This window comes from Hesperophylax consimilis, chromosome 14 (genome assembly GCF_061612785.1).
Source record: "Hesperophylax consimilis isolate HC1 chromosome 14, BYU_Hcon_1.0, whole genome shotgun sequence".
NCBI lineage: Eukaryota > Metazoa > Arthropoda > Insecta > Trichoptera > Limnephilidae > Hesperophylax > Hesperophylax consimilis.
In genome coordinates, this window is record NC_142849.1 from 11,497,459 (window position 1) to 11,521,916 (window position 24,458).

Sequence of the window (24,458 nt, forward strand, 5' to 3'; positions counted from 1 at the left end):
GAAATTATTCCCAAAGGAAACAACTTAGGAAATATTCACAATTTCAATTGCATTAATTATTTTCGCACTACTACGTACAAAGTTCGTGCTTAGTTAATCTCAACAACTTCCTCCGTGCGAGGTGAAGCAAAGCAAATTAATACGTATAATGTGTAGGCTCAGTTATAAACTGTAGACTCATCGCATAAAGACAGGATTCTTTGTTTGCTTCCGTGAAAATTAAATTAAACCTAACCCCGTGCTTTCTTAATTATGATAATATACATATAGTATTAATCATGCGCCAGTTCCTCAATCTCAAAGGAATTTTCAAATGCGAAAAGCTTTTGTATTTTGGAATTAAGTGCTCGAATTTCATGGAGGTTTCAATTAATTTAGTAATTAACTTTCTTTGAAGGGTTAGGTTAGGTAGAGTATTATTTTGTACGTACGCTCGCTTTAAAGATTTGCGTCTAGAACAGGTATTTTTTTCTTCTAAGTATAATGCTTTCAGTGAAAATAGAATCAAAAACTTTTCTTTAGATTCTGTTCGTTTAGCTTTGCGTTCCTTTGACTATACTTAATTTATTTATTTTTTGTTTTCCTGTCCATCCCACTTGATTGTGATTGTGATTTCTTTATTCCAATTTATATCAACACGTAGAAACTCAATTTTGTGATGAAAAATCTATCTATTTAATTATTTTGTATGTTTGTTTAAATAATTAACGTGGACGACCCCTCTTGTGATCCTTGTAGCATTCCTAATATTATTTTTTCTATAAATTTGTTGCATTTCTGTGGTTATAATTTCAACCCTCTATGTATAATATGTTGGTGTGTTTTCTTTTGTACTTAGTTCCATAATATTCCTTCGGTGTTTTGGATAATACTTTAGTTGTCTTAAATGTGGCATGCCTTTTTCTTGAAACTGGCATAGCTGTCTATCTTCTAGAATTTTCTGGATGGCTCTGGTCTTTAGGGAAACCTGCGCTACCAACCAACCCCTGGGTCAGTACCACTTACCCTCTTCCTCCATATCATTTCATGCTGTATTAAACTGACTTGTAATTTATGTGTATGATAATCACAAAATAACAACCTATATTTATTTTTATATATTTTTTTGCATAAGAACACAATAATTCGAAATTTTAAATTTAAATCACACTTTTACATCAATGACATCGTAAAATGAACATTTTAATTTGATCACAGAAGAAAACTTGTATACCTTTATATACTTGTCAGTTTTTGTCACTACTTCAGCTCATTGTATTTTTGTTTATTTAATTCTGTTTCTATTGGGTGGTAGAGCTTCCGTAGGCTGTACATTTCTCAGCTTTTTATGTGTCGAACTCGCGAGATAACAAACATCCTAAGGCTTCGAGGATTATAGTCTCACCAAAACGACAATTTATTATTGTGTAACGTTTACGAGGTAGTTATCATCGTAATATTTAACGCCCTTTGAAGTTTCCAAAGATAAAACACTAAAATAAGAATGAGCTTTAAAAATATTACACAAGTTTCTTTTATCTGCCGTGAAAACACTCGACGCAGAAGTAATCTTCCGGATGTTGACACAAATAACTCTTGATGTTTTCAGGAAATTCCTACAAACATGCAAAAATTGTTTGCGCAGCTTTACATAATGATTTTTAATAACGCTCCACCATTATTTATGCAGTGTTATTTATATACGCACTTTAAAACAATTCTTACAGAGAATATTATCGAAGCGTACAATGTCGGCAATCGCATAAAAAATTAACTTAATTACACTTTCCACCTCGTTTTTATTTTAAATTATTTAGCGTTATTCGGATTACAGATTCTTACCGATTTTATTTTCCGATTTTTTTTTAATATTTAAGTAATCATGTTGAACTGAATATGTAACCACAATTACTTCCTGTATTTACGAAATTATTATTTGCTTTCCAAGTAAGAATTTTGGTTAAGATAACCAGTAATTTACAATATTCATTTTACCGCGTTCATTATAATACGTTTTCCCAATTTGTATGGCATAAATTTCCACTTATCAATTTTGCTCCTAATCAACCTGTGACCACTTACAAGTTTTCAGACTACCACTATACTTGAACTTGTTACCACTTTTATTTATTTAGTTTACCATCTTTAGTAGGCCATAATTCTTGCTTCTGATCAATTGTTTGTTAAGACATCTAAATGTTCAGGTTACCACATTTGTACTTGAACTGTCTGTTACCGCTTTTCAGTGTTAAGATTTTTAAGTGTCAGTTTTTAGGTTTAAAATATTCTTGAAATACCTGTTACCACTTTTCAGTGTTCAAGTTACCACTTTTATTTTTGAACTGTCTAGTGTTCTAGTTACCAGTTATCAGTGTTCATATTACCATTTTTTCTTGAACTGCCTGTTACCGTATTTCATTGTTAGGATTTCTACGTATTAAATTTTAGGTTACCAATGCTCTTGAACTACCTGTTATCACTTTTCAGTGTTCAAGTTAGCAGTAATCAGTGTTCAGGGTACCACTTATCAGTGTTCACGTTATCACTTAAACATTTCATCTTCCCCTTTCGTTTGTGTTGAATGTTTTGTTTTGTTGGCGTTGTGCTCGCGAAGAGATGGAACCCGGATGCGTATCCCACACCGAAGGATGTGACAGCACTACAGGTATCATCACCACCACATTCTACCTTATTTTCTCTTCTCATTAAGCACATAATTCCTTGCACGTCTACACCTTTCCTACAAAACTCAATCCTTCGTACACAATAGATCTCTCACGAGAAGCATGTTTATTCATCTCTTACTTTTGTTTATTTATTTTTTTGTATTATGTATGCATTTTATAGCAATTAGCCCTTCCTTCCTTTTTCTTTAGTTTAAAAAAAATAAACTAAACTTTAGTTGACTAGAATATTGTTTATAATGTATGGCAAACTTATAATTTATAATGTACATTACATACTACATCAGTTATACAATTATTCTTCCAACAAACAGAATCAGAACACCATGGAAAAGTACAAGTATTTTTTTTATCTTTCATTCCTACCCTTGTCCAGAAAACAATGTTTGTTCTCAAATACGTAATGTTATTATATCCACTTTTTTTATTTACAATATTTTAACACTAATTTTTTGCTTTGATTATCTTAGACCTGTATATAAAAAAGATCTAATACTACAAACATGTAATGGGAACGATGAAAATTTTGTTAATTTTGTAAAAAATCAATCTGCTTTAATGTTCATGTGTTATCCAAATTTACAGTTTTCCCAATAAAATGTTTAAGTCTTTAAAATAAAAATGTGTTATGATTGCTAATAGTCATAGTCTACTTATAAATTGCTCAAATCTTTCCTCTTTTTGTGATTTAGTGTCATGTTGCATGATTGTCTTGTGAGTGTACAGGTTTTCCAAGAACTGTACGAGTACGTGTTATTATGGTTTTATTTGAAGTTTTCGTCGGCCTTTATCGACCATTAAGAACGTGATATGTTTTATGTATGGTCTTAAATCCTATAAATTGCCTTTCGAAAACTCTTGTCATCCTTTGAATGGTAATATTTTGAAATGCAATTACACAGGTTGTGTGTATAATTATGAAGATTTATTGGAAGGAATACATTACGTATCTTTTACTACCTAAGAAGCTGGTTATTTTTTCGTACCACTTTAAGTCGGCTAGATTATGGCGTGCATTTATTATTTGAAATCGTTACGTGTACTACAAGAGAGAGAATTAGTCTTTATGTTACACTAGCAAAAACTCCACAGTTAGTGCAATGTAAAGCCAGGAGAACTACAAATATATCACCGTCAGGTTTTTTAACGTTGTCAGGAGGGTTACGGGAGGTGCGGTTGGAAGGATTTTTTTTAATTCGTGTCTCGTAGAAGCCTGGATTTAAAAAAAAATGAAATGTGAATTCTGGTTTTAACGTACATATATTTTGGAAAATAATGATCTTTTTCATTAGCTCTACACAAGAGCCTATGTCGTCGTAGGGGATGCTGTGTGGAGGGTATTTGTATGGAAAAGAAGGAGAGGATGCTTTTGAAAGGAAAAAGTATGAGGGGTGGGTAGGAATCTAGTGGTCAGTGTATCCAGGAGTGACGGGAGTATGAATTCATCCCTCCAACAGCGACGGGTCGAAAGAGTCCGGCTTAAGAAGTCAAAAAACCTCCCTCAACCAGTCTCTCGATCGGGCCCATCATGCAGTATATGGGGCAGACGCATGCGCTGCCAAGACCCGGACAAATCTTCCCCCCATAAACCTGAGCACCCCTGACAAGTGATCTATGGCTTAGGGTTCCATGATAAATCAACACATCGACAATTCAACACACCTTTAAAAAGTGATATAAAGTCATTAAAAACAATGAAAAAAAAATTTAAACCTAACCTAACCTAACCTACTTAACCCAGATAATAAAGTTTTTGTTTCATCACTTTCCATGACTTTATATAACCTTGTAAAGATGTGATGAATTATCATTTTGATGATTTATCCGGTCATCATGGCCCGGGTATAAATTGTACCCGGGGCGGAGTTTCCCATACCCGCCTCTCAAATTGATTTGCAGAAATCAGGAGATTGTTCTGCCTATTTTATACTAGCTGACGTATACCTGCCGTTGCTGAGGGATATCCTTAAGACAAGGACACATGCCAAGTCATATTTTTCTTTAGGTCTTCTTAAGATATACAATTCCGTAGTACATTATTTTGATGTATCTCATAAGGTTTAGACAGCGTTAGCAATGTAAGCGCCCGAAAATATTTTATTTAAGAATAAAATAAAATACTTAAATAAAACACGAGTTTTTAACAATTTTTAGAACCGACCGGTTTCGCTTTACTCAAGCATCTTCAGGGTATAAATTATTATTAAACAAGAAGTACAAAGTGTGAACTTATATATAAAATAAATTTTAGAGGGAGACAACATGATATAAATAAAACAAACACAGAGAAAGCAGAAAAGCAATACATTTATACAAGTACGTCTTTATAAAGACGACAAACTAAGCCATTCAGGAATTTATAAATTAAATTGATCTCAATTAAAGCGATCTCAGATGTGAGAGAGGAGATTAAACTAATACGTAAGTTTTGATACTTATATGAAATATCTGTCTCGTTTTACGCTGAGAGAGTCAAACACCTGACACCTTGACTTTATTGTCCCACAGTTATAAAACGGTATTTCTGGTTTTCCGAATTTGATAATACCTTTGTAGGCCAATGGAAAGATAATCTCTGTGATTTGAAAGACAACCGATGTCGTCAATTTACACATTTCCACTACAATAACAAGTTAAAATATACTTCATTATTACGTTAATTAATGGATTTCTACAAATCAAACCCCGTTAAATTTAAACAGGAATAAACAAATAAACCTTCGGCCTTTTCTCATAAAACATTGTTTTACGATCTCTTTATGTACAAGGGTGAGAAATCTTGTAACGTCTGAGGTGACGAAGCAATCTACCTCAAGGGATGTCGCACAATAAAGAGGATTTATTTTGTATTTTTTTAGTGATTCCTTTGTGGTCCTGTATTTGGTTCATATTTATCCCGCTTTGTGGACTTTATCCCACATTCTCTTATAAATATCACAGCTTATGAAATTTTTCCCGTTCTGTAAAACTTCCACGTATACCATATTGTATTCCTAAGCGCGACGGTATTTTTTATTTTTGTATTCTGGTATTTTATTTTTTCAGTATTTACTTCAGTTCTGCTTGAAAATGGAAAAGACACTTTTTACAGTGTTTTCTTTTGGCTTGTTAATTTTTCGAACTCTGACTTAATTGGTTTGTTTCAACGTCCATTTGTGTTAGAACCATTAGCTTTTATGCCTGTTTTTTCGCGGGATGATTTTTCATGAATATCTAAAGAAAAAAAAGACAAATTAAATAGAATCAATTAAATAATAAGGCCCCGTAGTAAGCATTCAAAGATGGTTTGAAAGGGATATATGTAAATACGAATGTTAGAGGGAGCGCGCTAATATTAAAAAAACGATAACAATTAAAATATTTAGTAAAAAATTACTCTTTGAAATAGAGCATTTAAAGATACACTGTGATTTTTTTCATGCCTATAAAATATTAAATAAAAGAACAAAACGTGTTTTTAACAATTTTCGGAGCTTTGCGATTTTTTTCTATAGAGTGAGTTTCATATAATTATCGTTTCGGCATAACAAATGTATAGATTATCATAAAAATAACACATTTTTTTAGAACTTCAAAACTTAAGAGTTAAAGAGAAACTTGTTATAAATCGGTAGAAATTGGAAATGCGGGGGCTTAGTTAAAAAACCATTAATGTTATATTAACCTTACTAGGCGGTTAACTACATCCGCCTTCCAGATATTTTGCAAACACGTGCTGATTCTATAGCATACGCATTCTTACCCAAGCCCGCTCGCTCATTTTTTTTTCGTACTGATCACTTTATGCGTTTGATTTTTCTTAAATTAACAACTTGAGCCTTAAAACAGGCTCAATTTACTAATTATTAGATTTCACTAATAAACAATCATTCATACTGAATGGTTTTAAACTGAAACCGAGATGAAAATATTTTTGTTTCATTGATACCAACAAAATTAATACTCGTTAAACTGGTCCTTCGAGCCGGATGGAACATTTCATCATAGTATTTTTAAGGTTTTTATTTGCAACATCTAATAATTATTATATTTTAGAAATTTTTGTGTGAATGTTAATTTTCTTGTTCTTCTGTTTTCTATGAAACGAAGATTTTTTTATATTCGCTCAATATTATTAATATGAATTTTGTAAGAATAATTCCAAACTGCCATTTTTATTATTTTTCTTGACTTTTTTCAATCCTTTACGTGCATCATTCTTATGCAGCATTTCCATTTGTATACCCAAAGTTACGAAGCCAAGTTTGTGTATTTTTTATTCCCCTCACAGGCAAAGAGATTCTTCATAATTAATGAACATTCAACGAGTCCAACTTTTTTACGGGCGTGTTCCTTCTTACTCATAAAAATAATAATGACTCTCAGGTGCGTTCTGTTCTCGTAATATTTAAAAATATCTCCCAGAAGAGGAATCGTAACTTCTTAACAACAAACCTTTAAACGCACCGCGAAACAAAGAAAATAAATATTAGACTTGATGATGATTACTATCCCTGAATATTTAAATGGCGATTTGTATAAATGCTTCAACGGCTTTATAAAATGATATTGAGTTTTGTAATGTCTGATTTTCGAATAAATTTTTATTTTTTCATTGGAAATTCTACCTAAGAATTCCATTCAGGGTGATTCAATTTTATAGCGAATTTGAGACGGTGTAGCTACTTGATTTTTATTCTTCGAGAAAATTTCCAATAAATTGTTTTATTTCTTTCTCGAATCGTTCTATTCAAATTTAATTTTCTCGTAAATTGTTTGAAATTCTGCATTAATAATTCGTACTGAGTCGTTGGTGCATAACATAAATGGCAAGAACAGTAAAAACATGTTTTATTACAATGGCGTTTGTTTGGTTAAAATAGCCATAAACTAGGCTCAAGGCCGGCTTTACCAGACCAACGTTGAACGGGCGTGTAAGAATCTAATTAGTGTATAAAAAGTGTCCATTATACTCTGTCGATATAATGGACACTTTTTTCGATTCTGCTCTCACAAAATTATCAGGACATGTAACAAAATACTATTATGCAGTTCTACAAATTTTGCACTGAAATGAAAATATCTCCAGGTGGCTTAAGTTGGATTTTAATTTAACACGAACGCGGACTAATAAATCTATATGATGGGGGGTAAAAAACCGCACATTCTGAAATGCTTCCAACTGGCTACAACTTCATTTATGCCATAGAAACCGCCACTAGTTGGTAATACGGTTGTCACTGAAGTTGCCCGGTGTAACGTCAACGCCGCCGAATTCAGGAATAAGAACGAACACGTCATTTTGGCTGTAGATCGAAAATTGCACATTTTGAATCGTTTTGGAAAATTTATTCGTCAACATAAAAATAAAATAATAATACCTTCATTACTTACCTTTTTATTCTATCTTTATAAACAAGACTACAACTTTCTCTTCTCTGGTAAAAACTAATGCTCAATTGTTGTTTAATACCTTCACAGTGTCTCACCAAACTTTATTCTGGGTATCTTTGACTATTTCTTTCCCAAGTAAAATATATATTCCCCCCAGCAACGCGTTAAATACCCAAAAGTCAGAAGACAGCAAAAAAACTGAAAAAGTATAAAGTATTTACAGTTAGTTCTCCAAGAAAATAAGGAAAAGTAAAATTGTAGAACCATTTCGCGCATCCTTGTAAATGTTTGGTATATTTTTTAGCAGAAAAAATTTGCTTCGCAAACTCAAATGTAAACTAAGTTGATCCAGTTCCTGTAAGCTCGCAACTTTAGAAATGTGTGTTTAAAAGTTTCCTTAAATCCCGCAAAATAGGATTCGGCGATTTCGGAACAGATATTGTAATTTTGGGTTTACGAGGATGAAATTGTAAGATATTTTTTCTTCGAGTTCCTGCTTTACTATTGAATAATTTTAAAATCTTTCTATTTGTACTGAGCGTGAGAATCTTAAATTTTTTTCTGTTTGTTGAGTACCACAAATTTGACAAACAAGCTGTTTCGTTTTAACAACCTTCGTGATAGAGCGGAATGCACACTTCGGCTAATAAAGTTTGGTTGTGATAACACTATTTTAATAAATGATCATGGTAGGAACATCTCGTTTCGCCATGGAAGGTATAATTAGCATCAATTTAGCGAGAGATCAATCAGAGACCACCATTCAGAATCATAACGTTGCTTGAATTATAGCTGTGTTTCTTTAGTTTTAGAACCTCAGATATCTTACAACATTTTCCAATTTGGGGAAACTATAGATCAACTGGCCGAGGGAAGCGTAGATCAACATTACAATACATCATTCAAACTTTAAACATCTTAGATATCACAATAAAAATAAAATATTGTGCTGTGGAAATTAATATTTTTTGATAGCCAAAATAATGTTTTTTTTTTAATTTCCAACTATGATAGAAAAAAACTAAAAAGTGAAATCTCCTCTAGCGGATAAAATTTAAAAAAAAATCAAATCAATCAAAACATATCTGTGATGTTTTTTATTCCTGTGCGAAATTATTCACCTTGATTTATCTCAAATTTGCTTAGGATTTAAGTGTTATTAAGATTGGAACTGTTTTTATGAAGAATAATTTAAAAAGGGTAAAAGTTTTTACCTACCACTAAAATTAAAATAATACAATACAAAATATTTTTACTAGAAAATTAGTTCTAACTGTCCTTTTCAAAAAAATTTATATCCCGAGATTTTTCACTGGTCCATTTTAGTTAATACATATTTTTTACAATTTTTAGTTATTTAATCAAAATAAGGTGTCAAATTTTAAGTCAATTGCTTTATTTTTGTCGTTTAAATTTGATAAACAACTTTCTGATAGCTTTGTTTATTTTTTCCAAATTAGCTAAATACGTGCATTGTGCGTCGATTTTATTCAGAGTCTTTAGTCAAAAAACCATCAACTTCATTAATTTGATACTGTTTCTCGGCATTTTAATTTTAATGGTATCCACAACTTCCTGCGAGATGTTTACGATAATATAATTAAAAAGATCGGAACCTGAGAATTTTCAATTTGATAAAATTTCTTCCTGAGATAAAAAAAAATATTCTCTCAGGATATCCTGTTTACTTCTCGAATTTTATCTTATTCATGTATATTTCTTTAATATTAAAATCGATGTAAAACTAAAAAAATGTTTACCTTCTTCAAGTAATTACCAATATTATTAGAAAAAAAACAAATCTATATTTACTTTAGTGGAACCTACATACTTGTATCAGTGAGATATGGATCTATCAATATTTTCTTCCATTATTTTCCCCACGTAATTGCTGTACTGAACTATTTTTTCTAATATTTACTTTGAGCAGAACTTTTAGTTTCACAAAATAAAATATTTCAAAAACGCTTTCGTTTCGAAATCCATTATTTTCTATTTAAACGATTTTCCGCATTTAAAATGCTTTCGAACTAACTAACCATCGTCATTTGAAAGAGAAGATAAAATGACAAAGAAATATTTGCCTCATTCATATTTATACATCGTTTCTTTATGCGGACTCTTCATCTGACCCGAATCATATTTGGAGTATTGTTCGGATCTATTCTTATTTCATAAATCTTTTAAATAAACCACTCACTAGATTAGTATCTTCGGGCTTTTTGTATAAAACAAATTGGTCCTAAAAATCATAGATATGCCAATATATAGACACTATTATTCTCATTCGGAGCCTACTTATTAAACTATACACCAATGAAAAACTCTGAAATTTTATTCCATAGATTTTCAGAGTTTTTCATTGGTGGATATATTTAGGCAACAATATGACGTCACAATATTCACGGTTCTAATATTCGATCGGAATTATACCCCTCTGCAGGCGACAAAATCATCAGAACAGAAGGCGAACTTGGGAAAGACGTAAGCGTCTTTAACGGGGAGACCCTTAAATCGGAATGAAGTTCCAAAATCCCCCACAATGGTTTTGTAAGAACTTCATTGTGAACTGTTAGGACGGGTTGTTTCGGAAAATTTGAACAATACATCAAATTTCAACGTTTATTTTCGGGTTCTGTGAAAGTCCTATTCAAGTTCTGTTATTATATCATTATAGGCTAGTTGCTTGACAGAACTGAAATAATAACAGAACTTGAAAAAATCTTTCACACAACTTGAAAATCAACTTTGAAACTTGATGAATTGTTCAAATTCTCCGAAACAACCCGTCCTAGCCTCGATTCGTTAACTTTTTTTTTACATAACCTCCACACACATTACACTTACGATTACTCCAATAAGTCCCCATTAATAAATTATTTTCCTGTACTAAGCATTCTTACGACCCATTAATGGAACATTTAAAAGTGTGTAAATAATTTCTCAATCAATTTTTACACAATATTTTGAACCAATTAATTTTATTATTAACGAATGCTTTAAGTATTTAATTCATTTTATGTTCTGCTTTCACTCTTCTGTGAAAACAGGCGAAAGACTTATTTTATTAAAATAAAAAACAAATAAATCATAAAAGGTACCTAATGAACAAGTTTAGTGTTTAAGGGTCACCACTCAAAATGGCACTGTACTTGAAATGACTTGAAAAGTTTGGGAACTCGAGTAATACTACAAATTATATATGCGTAAATTCTATACGGGTAGTTGGGATAGAGTATTCAGTTTCTTACGACAAAAATTATCAAACTGTAATCTTTTACATTCTATGAAATACATACCAAAATATACGCAGTTTGAAAACCAGTTAACGCATTTTCGAGCGTTTTACGTAAAATTTTGTTACATATTTCATATAAACCGTAAAAACTTATAGCCTTAGAAAATTTTTCACGAGAAAATTTTTAATGATTTTTTAACGATTTTCTGTTGCTAAAAGTTAAACTTTGGTTATTGTAAATATTATAATTATGTTCTGACAGACGTCGACACTTCTACAAAGTCTTAATCAACGAACTTACTCCATAAACTTCCCCCTTGTAACGGTATATCATCTTAATTGATTCCAACAAGAAGCCGAACATCTTATATTATACATATTAATTTATAAGTTAGGTTTCCTTACCTAGTCTGATAAGTCATTTTGGTAGGTCAATAATTTACCAAGTTTCAAGTAATGAGTTTGAAACTACTACGGTTATCTATCATTAGATTATAACATACTACTAGCTGTTACTGCGGCTTCGACTGAAAGAAATGGGAGAAAATAATGGCATCTCATCATTTTTCAGTAAAATGGATATTTAGAACTTCCTTATCTAATGGGGTAGATGACGTTGCGATGTGAAAGTAATCACGATGAGGTTCAAATTATAAAACAGAAAACCCGATCAAACTACAGGTATATATTGTGATTTTAGTTGCGTCAATCAGAACATTTGTTTTCTGTGAAGTAGGTAAGATTAAATGTAGGTAATGAGATTCTTTTTTAAATTTACACTTTTTTTCACTTATTTTTTGCTGACATTCTTTGAGGGGGAAAAACATTCAACCGTTTATTTTTTTTCGTAATTGAATGAATATGAATTGATTCGATTTTTTGTTTGGTTTTGGAGCTTTATTGCTCGTGTATGTACCGTGTGATTGTGACCTTTACAGAAAAAAACGTCGAAATACCCTTTTTAAATGAAAAAGTATCCACAATATACGATGTTTTTCCAATCAATAGAATAATTTTGGTCGAATTTCAAAGTTTGTTACAGTGCCACTTTAGGGCTTTACGTCATTCAACCCTTATCTTGAAATACGTGCAAGATGTACTGAACCCTTAAATACGTAATTATAGAACCTTATGTCTATTATATTCGTATTTAACAGCCAAAAACTGATATATGAATGATAATTATGATCCTATTGCTGAGAGCTTCATTTTAAACCCTCCTTTAATCTTGTAAACGAAACATGTAACCAAAAGAGAGGATAAAACGAACCAATCAACGATACACCAATACTAGAAGTATATCTCTATGGACGTTTAAAAAAAATCCTGTCTCAATTTTTTAAAGGTAATCAAACTATTATTAACAATATCAGTATAGAGTATGTTTGTTTTCCCTAAGTAAAATGATTGTCTTGCAACCCATCCTTCTTCTTTCATCGATTTTGTAGTCGTGTTGTGCTATTTAAAAGTAACATGTTTCTAATTTTTGCTGTTTCCTCTGCTCTTCTCTTTCCAGTCAACTGCTCCATCTTTGCCCGCAAGAAGAAGCAGTACAAGGACAAGTACTTGGCCAAGCATAATGCCGTGTTTGATCAACTCGACCTGGTGACTTACGAAGAGGTCGTCAAATTACCCCGTAAGTCCATTCATATTTCTTTTGTATCTCACGTTTCCGTCAACTATAAGCTGTGTTATTATCATAATATAGTTCACTTACATAGTTATGATTATGCGTACTTAAGTTTATCGTATAATTATAGGTAAGCTAAAATATATTTAATGATTTGTGTCTTCTTACTTTCATTTATTTTATTTCACTTTATTCGGGCAAATAAACAGTTCTAGTTCTATATTTATACATTATTTTAGCACGCAATTAAAGAAGACCACAAAATTTTACTCTTTGTAATCAAGTCACAGTATTCCTTTAAAAATACATTTTTTCTACAGAGACTTTGAAATACTTTAATTAACTTTTACACAAAAATTCATAGCTGTACTAAAATATACAATTCTCCATAAACTCGGTCCAGAGAATAACCATTTGTTTTATTGATAGAATTATAACCGAAAGATAATTCCATTCATTATTTCCAGACGCCAAATTCGATTGTAAATCTCTTTCGGAATTAGTGGGACTAATCCAATAAATTATGCTTATGCGCCTATACAAGTGACCAACCTAGATCTTTGTCGAAGTCCCACAAAACTAACATTATTTATCTGCAGTTAATTTTACAACCGTTATTCCACAACTTGACAAAATAACATCATACAAAATAGCGTGAACAATATACGTAGATAGAAAAATCATCTTTGTCCTCTTTGGAAACAACGTTGAACATTAATTACTTAATTTTCAACAACATTCTTCTTCTGGTACCTACCTCTTCTTCTGGTACCTACTTCTTCTTCTGGTACCTACCTCTTCTTCTGGTACCTACCTCTTCTTTGGAGACTGGCTTTCATATGAGAAATCTTTCTCCTGCAGATTGAATTCTGAAATAACTGCAGTGTGGTAGTCACGAGAGTTTTGAAGCCACGAAATCATTTCGTATTTGTCCCCCCCATACAAGACTTATCTTAAGTTTTGGACATTAGATTAAAAACTTTATTCTGGTCTTTCTTTATATCTGATATATTTTAAGGATGCATAAATCCACGTTTCAATGGCTTCTGCGCATCATTTCTAGGTTCTGTGTCAAGATTCCCATACCACCTGGAAAATATCACAACGAGCAATTTTAATCGCTCCTTGTCATCACAAATACAAATGCTACAAATTTTTTTTATGTCTTAAATTTATTTTCTTTGCCGAGAGAATTTTTGCCAATATTTTGAAATTTCAGAAAGTCTAATACCAAATGTTTTATTAATTTACTGTTTTTTGGCCGAGAGTCTATTTTGTCTAAAGCTTTATTTTACCAAGCTATAATGTCGGCCTTCCTATAACGAGGCATCAACGTAAGGTTGTACTTTAAATCGTATTGAATTCTCCTCCGGAAATGGCTTTATCTCGTATCGAAATTGACAAAGAGGGATTTCGTTACATGTAATATGGATGTTTGATTGAATTACGGTCATTCGGTCGATTATCTTCTGTTCTCCAGGCCACTGAAAGAATCCAATTTGAGCTTCTGGTTGTGTTCCAAATATTTTCCATTTCAACAGAGTTTACTGTGGCTTATCTCTTGCTGTGGCTTAAACTTAATTTAAAAGCAAAATATACAGAAATATCTGGCTAAAAATATTGTTATAGATGCCATGTTTACACTTTCGTGGATCATTTCGTTATATTTGTTAAAATTTGAGCTACACAAAATAAATAAAAAATTTATCATCGTATCATTGCATAAACTAAAATAAACTGAACATTTACGATAAAATAATTTGACAAATTTTTGTGTTTCGATGTTAAACTTTTATCATTTGTGCTTTTCGGGTTTTCGAGTGCAGTTCAGTATTTTTAATATCACTGCGTTTCGTCAATGATTTTTATTTCGCTGGCAGATTTAAATGAAATGAAAATTGCTTTTGCATGGACTTTATATATATTTACATTTCATGTGAAATCTGTAGTTCGATTTTAATTTCATATTTTGTTTTATTATATAAAATTTGTATTTCAAATCAGCTGTTTATCTTTTTTTTTAAATCCGAGTACATAAAATTTATTTATTATTTTCGTAGATACATGATTATAATCTGCCAATGAAATCTTTACATTACAAACCCGTATTATGAATAATCTAGGATTTTATATAAGCTGTTATTTAGCAATTTGTAGAAATTTGCTTAAGGCAAACAATATTTTAACGGCAAACAAATCGTAATCACATTTAGAGACAATTAGCAAACCACACATTATGAAGCAGAAATAATCAAAACTAACATCGGGTCAAATTGAAGATTTTCCATTAAAAAAAACTGCATAATCTCAGATGAAAGCTCTTCAATATTATGGAGAGTAATATTAATCAAAAACGAAGCTTGGAAACCTCAAATTACTATTCTATTAGAACTCGACAAAGGTTTTTAGTGGCTAGCACTGTTTGTAATGGTCCAAAATATTAATTGAATAAAACCGAATATTTAAGTAAAATTACAAATTAGTTTTCAATAAACTTTTCTGCTGTCGTTTCACTCCAAGTACAGTGCACGCCTTTTGAATATATCTATTTGAATTTAGATTTTGTTTTCGCGAATGAATTAATATAAATCTTAAAAGTGGAAATTAACCCTTTCATCCCTAGTGTTAATTCAAATTAACATGAACCTTGTGATTTATTTTACCATGAGGGTAGCAATTTAGAAAAGCAATGTTTTGGTTTTCTTATAGCTTGTAGTCTTTTCTGTGGCGTCTATTTTTTCCGCTCTATTGAAATCCTTATTCCCGCCACAAAAACAATAAACATTTTGACATCTGCTGATTGTGAGTTTCTTCGAATTTCTGCCGTCATTGATTACTTAATTTAAGGTGGGATATCAATATTTTCTTCTATAATTACAAATATTTCAACGCATCAGGATGTGTTCTATAATAATAACATTTCCATTCACTGTTCACAATCATTTTCCAGAATATTGTAAATGAATTTTAATGTTCATTCAAATTAACACTGATAGTGACTGACATGTTTTCGACTAGTGTAGCAAATTTTTAAATATTTATTATCCTAGGACCTAGATTATATCTTTATTTCTGAATAAATTTTAGTTAAAATGTTATTTGTTTGTACCTTAGAGATTACCACTACATTGTAAATGTTAATTTTTGTAATGAAACAGTTATTTGTATTACTTTTGTGTTATATTAATTTTACGTTACTATTTAAAAAATACCCTCCGACGCCTAATTTTAATCCAAATTATCACAGAATAATTTCAAAAAAAAAAAATTAAATACCAAATATTTTCAAATAATTATAGGTATTATCAAGCATTACATATTTTATATATGTGGAAACAATAATGCGGGTGTGAAAGGGTCAACCCACTTCTCGACATCCGATCGAGCTGAAACTCGGCAGATAGTATCGTTGACGATGACAAAGCATTCCATCAACTTTTAATGCCCACGCGGGCACATACGCATTTCTCTGAAATTTGATGACATTACTTAAGATAATATACGAGAAAAATGATAGCCCTTCTTAATCGGGATTTAGCTCAGTTGTTAGCGCGGTTGACTCCAGTCCTAGGGAAGGAAGGTTTAATCCTTCGTCAAACCAAAAAAATGTTTTAAATGCATCCATTAATAAAAATAGGTGTACAATAAAACGTCGTTTTTTACGGGTTGGTTTTTTTATAAATATATAAACGCACGTACTTTGTCAAAACCACTCTGAAACCATAAAGTTGTCGTATAAATATTAAAATTTGCCTGTCATATGTGGTGCACATTAAAATGTGCTCGTGAAATGTTCGTAGTTCGTATAGTTCCATTATAACGATGATACGCCGCTCAGTAGTTTTTACTGCCAGAAGTTATGATTCGTAGTACGCTTATGATGTTAAGCACCAATTTTTCATAGATTGCTTCGTCGTCCATTCAGACTAAAGAATAGGCCTCTGTTCGCGGAGTCGGCGAGGCATAAAAATGATAAAACGCTTATTTTCAGTCAAAGGACTATGAATTTCTCGTTAGGTTGACGCTGACTTAATGTATTACTGCGTACATTATTTGAACGCATGAAACATTGATTTATAAAGTGCTAGATTGGCTCCCACACATCATCAACATTTTAATTTTTAAGCTCTTGGAAATGATAAGAAAAGTTTGCATGATAATAATTATGTGACAAGGCTTTCAAAAATTAATCCTATTAGGTATTTTTCTAACATTCAATTAAGTGTTTTCGATTTGTTGCTTATGCAGTTGTTTACGTTTGGGTCTTAAGTTGGAAAATGTCTACTTCAGCACACTCTGTCTTATTTTAATTGACACATTTGGGTCTGACGACTAAAATAGGTGATACATTATTTTTTAATGTAATCAGGTGAAACGCTATGGCGTCTAAAACAATAGGAATTGGGAACTTTTATTTCAAAATTCCTATGACATAATATAGTATCAAGATGTCCTTAAATTATTTTATGTAAAGATTTTAATTAGATCAGTCAAGCCTTCTAGTTTTAAGTTTATTAATCTTGTCGTATGAACTAAGATGGTCATGTAGACCACATTGATGTTATATCCTCTAAGCCGATGCCATAACTCTGACGTATCGATGATTACAAAACACATCGATTATTAAACAACATATCTTAATATCTACTATCTTAACACTATTAACAAATTTGTGTGATGTCGGTATAATTTAATGGTCTTGTCGATGTCAGGTCGATATCATATCGATTTCATGATAATGTTGTGTCGATGATAACAGCGTCACGTCATTTTTATAATGATGTCATTTGGTGTCAATTCGTTGACATATCAATATCACCACAATGACAATATCGCATCGCCGATATTGAACAGTATTTTTTTATCACTTTGGTAGTCTCGATAGTTGGAGAACAGACTGTTAAAAAGTTTTTAATAATGATAATTTTATATAAATATACCTAACCTTGTTGGTTCTATTCCACTGTACGTTATTGAACATGGCATTACTCAGTCCTCCAACGAGTTGGTACGTCATCTGGTAATTTCATATTTTTTGGGGTAATCTGTTGTAACGTAATGTGCGTATAATATTGCGTATCCATGCGTACTTTAAAGCACTTGAGTCATGCTTTTGGATTGGTTCAATATGACTGCCAAATGTTATACTTTAATGCCATTATGGTAAAACTTTTATGTTTAGTACTTGATACAGTTGTTATCCAATACACAACCACATCTTCCAAATAAATATTTCATTTTAACCATTTGCTCTTATCTTTATTGATTTTTACATGTTACAATAATTTGACATGCAATATAATTTATTTCCTTTTTAAAATATTATTTTTCTTTTTAGTATTCTTATATAATAAATAAATGAATTTCACGAATTAATTACAAATCTATCAACATTTGTAAAATATACTTTGCTCGCAACTGTGGAGGAGTTTAATAACAAAACGGCTACTGCGAAACTCTGCTAGCTTGCAATAAACAAATGGTATTTCATTACTTAAATCGTCTTAAATTACATTAAAATTAACCAAATTCAAGAAGTTCTAATAAATTCTGTAGGTTAACCCACTTCAAACGAATACACGAACAATCCAAAATTACCAACAAAGAAAGCATTTCAAACAGCAAGCAAAATTTGAATTTTCTTGGAAAACGTGTTTACATCTTCAGAGCCAAACTTGTGTTCCTTATTTCCACTGAAATCGAAACTTTACTCCGAAGAATTTCACATTTTTCTTTCAAAATTGCCTATGAAAATGATAAGAATCTAATCCGTTACAATTATATTACTTTCAACAGAAAAAAGTTACCCATTACCTATCGGATTAATACTTTTATTTGTATGAATGTTATTACAATAAAGTAATCTTTAAGAAGAATTCAGATACACGCTTTGATAATATAATATACAGGGTGTATCGGCACGTACCCGACAAACTTTAACAAGCTATTCCTTAGCACATTTGGAGTAAAAAATGTTATGGGCACTTTGCTGTCCGGTAACATTTTTTTTCAATTAAAAACAAAAAATTATAAAAAAATCCACACTCCGTCACTGTCATTGGCATTGTCAACATGTGTGTTCTTGGGTTCAACAGCTGTTATTAGCAAGTGTGTCAAAAAGCGTCCTCGCTCTTTCATACACACTAAATAATAATAGTTAAAAATGAGACGAATGGTGCCATCCCATTTCGTTGTGATTGCAAAAGCGCGCCAATGTAGGTACGTTCGTTCATTATTCAACGAAACTCGAATAAAATATGGCCAGATGGGTTTTCAAACTTTGACAAATGATAAAACATTGGTGACATGTGGTGAAAATATGAATGATAATTTTTTTATTTAAAAAAAATGTTACCGGACAGCAAAGTGCCCATAACATTTTTTACTCCAAATGTGCTAAGGAATAGCTGGTTAAAGTTTGTCGGGTACGTGCCGATACACCCTGTATATCCCCTGGTACTTAATAATCCCTTTCTCTGACTGTAATAAATTTAAAGATAATCCCGAGCTGTTTCTCGAATCATCCTGCAATCCTTTTATTATTCAATTTATTTTACGTGATTCGTCCTTTCCTTTCTCCCTTACACCCTTCTCAGACCTGAGTTTAAACGGATTTTCGCAATTACATTAAAAGCAAACTGATGTTTCCTGCCACGATTCAAAATATAGAACTCTCTCTCTCTCTCTCTCTCTATCTCTTCTCGAACATTCAATCAAAGTCTTTTTGTTTTTGTAAATTAGTATCAATTACATCTTGATTAAGCCTTATCTGTGTTTTCATTAGCAAAGTTTTGCGTTCATATTTATTATAGGCCGCTCTAAATTGACCAAGATTTCGATTCAAGATAATATTTTTAGGCCTTATTAATTATTATTAAAATTATTCGCAGTTGTTTTGTAGTTTTCTATGTTACCACAACTGAGAGAGCCACTTAATTCTGAAAACTTTAATGTATTAATTATCAGGGAGCTTGTCCTAAGATATTGTATGAGCTAAAATGTTTGATGTAAATTTGATTTCAAACTTGTCGAAAATTTCCGTTGTAAAATATATCGCTAGTAATAATAATAAAAATAATATTTGGATCATTTGTATAGCGCCGTTTTTGTGCAAAATCACCTCAAGGGCGCTGTTAAAATTTATAATACATTTCTACGATGATCTATGTTATTACTAACTATATATGGAGATAATATACAGTACAATACAGTACTTTTGTAGTATACAGTACTTTTGAATCTCTGGGATGTTGTATTTCTTCAATGGGGGCGTCTTTCACACTGATCACTATCTACCGACCGGGGTCGAGGATCATCACTGCGGATTTTTATAACGAATTTGCGCAACTTTTAGGGCGGGTAAATGCCCTACCGGGTGCTCTCATTATAACCGGGGACTTTAATATCAGAATAGATAGGAAAATTGACGTTAACTCAACAAAATTTCTCGATGTCTTAGAGTGCTACGGATGTAGGCAATGGGTAGATATTCCGACTCATGACGCAGGCGGAATACTCGATATTTTTATATCTAGGAATACTGACCCACCGCTAATAACCGAAGTAATAGACGTTGGTCTCTCAGATCACAGGCTTGTGCGTACCGAGGTAGACTTTAATCCTTCCAAACCTGTCTACAAAACGAAGACGACCAGAGCGTGGCGAAAGTTTGACTTTGCCCTCTTTGAGGAAGAGCTGAAGACTTCCATCCTTGCAAAATACGACATAAATAGTAATGTAAATTTGACATCTAGCTTAGTAGAAGTCTATAATGATATTTTAACTACACTAATAAACAAACATGCCCCCTTTTCGACCAAAACCTGTGCTGTTCGCAAGTCTGATTCCTGGTTTGACGCAGAATGCCGGGAAAAGAAGAGGGCTATGCGCCGACTTGAGAGGACATACAGGAGCGGAAAACTAGCCAGCCAAAGGGAAGCGTGGGTTGGTGTGCAAACTGAATATAGGGAAACAATTCGGAGAAAAAGAGCCGATTACTGGATTACGAAGATTGAGAGTGAAGATTCGGACCCCCAGCGACTTTGGAATTCGCTTAAAACTGTCAGAGGTGAGTTTGAAAACTCAACCACGGCAGCGCTCAGTCCGAAAGATTTTTCCGACTTTTTCCAAGAAAAAATCGACAATATTCGGGCCACAACAGCATCTGCACCTCCACCTACGTTCACCACCTACAACGGCGAATCCTTTATTAAGTTCACGCACACTACATCGGAAGAAGTCACCAAAATTGTGTCCAGTTCACTAAACAAACAATGTTCTTTAGACCCAATCCCAACGTGGCTTCTGAAAAAGTGTCTGAAACATATAGTATCATTCCTTGTTTACTTATATAACAAAACTTTTGACTTAGGCGAGGTACCCCAACTGCTTAAGAAGGCCCTTGTCTCACCAATTCTAAAGAAACCCCAACTAGATTCTGAGGATTTAAGTAATTATCGTCCTGTGTCAAATCTACCGTTCATCTCAAAAATCCTAGAAAAAATTGTGATTAGGCAGATAACCGCCCATCTGGCGAAAAATGAACTGCTGTCAAAGTACCAATCAGCTTATAGGAGGTACCATTCTACAGAGACTGGATTACTGCGCGTGTTGTCAGATTTGATGCTTGCAAATGAGTCAGGTAAGCTAGCTTTGCTATCACTATTAGATCTGAGTGCAGCGTTTGACACCATCGACCACAATTTCCTGATCGACAGACTGGAAAAAACTTTTGGACTGGGTGGTGAAATTATTAAGTGGATAAAGTCATACCTCTGTGGCCGAACCCAATCTGTACAAGCGGGCGGTAAAAACTCTCCCTACGTGACCCTGACTTCTGGAGTCCCCCAGGGTTCAGTCTTGGGGCCCCTACTTTTTATTCTTTTCATCAACGATGTTGCCAAAATTATAGATTCATTCGGACTTCTTTCCCATTGCTATGCTGACGATCAGCAAATCTATTTCTACTGTGCACCGAATGAGAAAGACAAATTAAAAGATATTACTGTTAAATGCATTGGTGCCATAACAGAGTGGATGTCTTCGAACAAACTTAGACTAAATCCATCCGAAACAGAATTTCTCTGGACAGCAACAAAAAAGCGCCAGTCAATGTTAGACAAAACTCCTCTCATTACTTCGGGCTGCAACATCATCCCTAAAAATGGCATTAAACTCCTAGGTGTTCATCTAAATGAAGATCTCTCACTCAAATCCCAAATTAACAAAACAGAAGGCGCAGGTTTCTTTCACCTGCGTCAAATCAAATCTATAAAAAGAAATATTCCGGCTAGCGCCACAAAGATGTTAGTAAACTCCTACGTTGTATCACGACTCGACTATTGCAATGGCATATACGCAAGTCTCCCTAAAATATACACTGACAGACTTCAGTCTGTTTTCAATGCTGCAGCAAGGCTGATAACTGGTGTTCCCAAATATTCCCACATCTCACAACATTTGCGGAACCTTCATTGGCTTAAGTGCCCTGAGAGAATCCAATTCAAACTCTGCTGGATGGTTTTTAAAGCCGTACATGATATGGCGCCACCCTACTTGTCGGAACTCTGCATTCCAAACGATGTTAATGAAAGATCGACAGCTCATCTGAGTTCAGAGCAAAACTAAAGACTCACCTTTTCAACTTGTCGTATCCAGATTGATGACCTTTTTTATTGTTTTATTCATCAGTAGTATTTCATTGCTCAGTCCAGGGGATTTTCTATTCGACTTTTTTTTCACCGTTATTAACCGTTTATTACGCGTAAACAATTTTTTTTAAATATTTTATAACTGACACCACGCGCAGAAATCATAACAATCGGTATTTGTAAATATAAATTAAATATGTATGTTAGTCGTAAATCTCTAGTTTAAGCCGTAGTTGTAAGTCGTTTTGTAGCGGTATTGTGTAAAAATGCCCACTTGGTCATAAAAATATGTATAGCGTCATTAGTTAAAAGTCTTAGTTGTAAATCACTCGACATTAGTCTTAGTTATAAGTCTCTCTCTATCTATGAAACTTAGTTATAAACCAAAAGTAATTAAGTCTAAGTGATCAATGCATAAATTAAGTTGCTAAGCGCCCTTGAGGTGATTTCTCACGAAAACGGCGCTATATAAATAATCCAATCATTATTATTATTATTATTACAATACTCACCTGGTAGGCCACTTGAGATTAACACTTAATTAACATTAACTTATTGTTTATTAGCGAAATTTTGATACAGGATTTAAGACGTAATTGGAAAATTTGATATAACTGAACTTTCTCTCAGGATTGGTACATTTATTTTAAGGTTATGAGAACTTAAAAAGGTAAGTTTTTAGTTTAGACCTGAATTCTGTTGTATGGATCTTAGTTCTGGGGGAAGTTTATTCCAAGACTTTGGCCCAGATACTCCGAAAGCGCGATCACCAAACTTAGTATTTGGCTTGCGCTTAGGTTCCATCAGTCTGCCTACAGCTGCTGATGTTGCTGAAAGTTTTTTTTGTGTTTAGAACTAATAATAATATGAATTGATTTACTTATAAATCGCACAATTTGAGTTGGTGCGAGCAACAAATACTTGATTGTGCATATTGTTTCATTTGTATACACTACCGACAGTGATTTTCTTGCAATACATCACTGAGAAAAAGCCCAAAATCGACTAAAGTACAAGGCTGGGGGCGCGACCGCCAAATTACGATGTCAGTGCTGTCGCTAAGTAAATTTCACAGTTTAAAATAGTCCAGTCACTCTATTATTAGTTTATTTAATAAAAAAACACACAAATCAGCAGTAAGAACGAGTATCAACATCAATCGCAGTCATTTGCAAACTGTCATTGCTCGGTGGCACTGACATGATCACGTGACACTTCACTCTTGTCGGTCTTGGAAACAGTCTATTTTCTTATTTGCGAAAAGGGTCCAGCAAGTGTGTAAACGATGACCGAATTTCAATATTCTAAAAGTATTATGTTTTTGTGTTTTTACTATAATTAGGTACATAGGAATACTTTATTATATTGATTTTCCCTTTCCGAACTCGGATAACACATCATCAAGAATCTACATCACATAGAAAATCCAATAAACTTTTTTTTCTATTTTTATTTTTAAAATATTTCGGCAACTAAAGGGTTAAAAAAACTTCTGGAGTCGTGTCAACGGTTTAACACACTCTAGAACACATTAAAAAGCTCAAATTAACCCCCTAAAATTCTTTTTAAATTTGCAAAAAAAAATCCGTCTTCGAAAGCAAAAGCTCTAATCAAATATGCCACGAAATCGAGTCGAAATATGGTGTAAATTCACCAGTTTCCCGCTTAAAGGCAAGTACTATAGATTTCCGGATACCGTGTACTTTAGAGTTTATATTTCGAAAGGATGCCTATTATTATATTGAACAAATAAATCAAACATTCAAATGTTACTGTATTCGTATTTCAAAGGAAATTGAAAAAACACTTGTATTAGTATCCGTTTTCAAATAACCCTTACTTATATTACATTACGGTTGATACAGAACTGAACAATTGAACATTCCTTTATAAATAATAATATA

The 24,458-nt window shown here is 32.6% G+C and overlaps 1 protein-coding gene across 5 annotated transcripts in view; it reads left to right on the forward strand.

Annotated features, from left to right (window-relative positions):
- CASK (peripheral plasma membrane protein CASK) overlaps positions 1-24,458 on the forward strand; it is a 665,459-nt gene that overhangs the window by 603,049 nt on the left and 37,952 nt on the right. For 3 of the 5 annotated variants that reach the window (XM_089639496.1, XM_089639497.1, XM_089639501.1), the window contains 2 exons: positions 2,594-2,644; positions 12,791-12,910. In XM_089639496.1, coding sequence (XP_089495622.1) covers positions 2,594-2,644; positions 12,791-12,910 — 171 coding nt within the window. The remainder of the gene's footprint in view (positions 1-2,593; positions 2,645-12,790; positions 12,911-24,458) is intronic. The other 2 variants (XM_089639498.1, XM_089639499.1) reach the window with 1 other exon arrangement.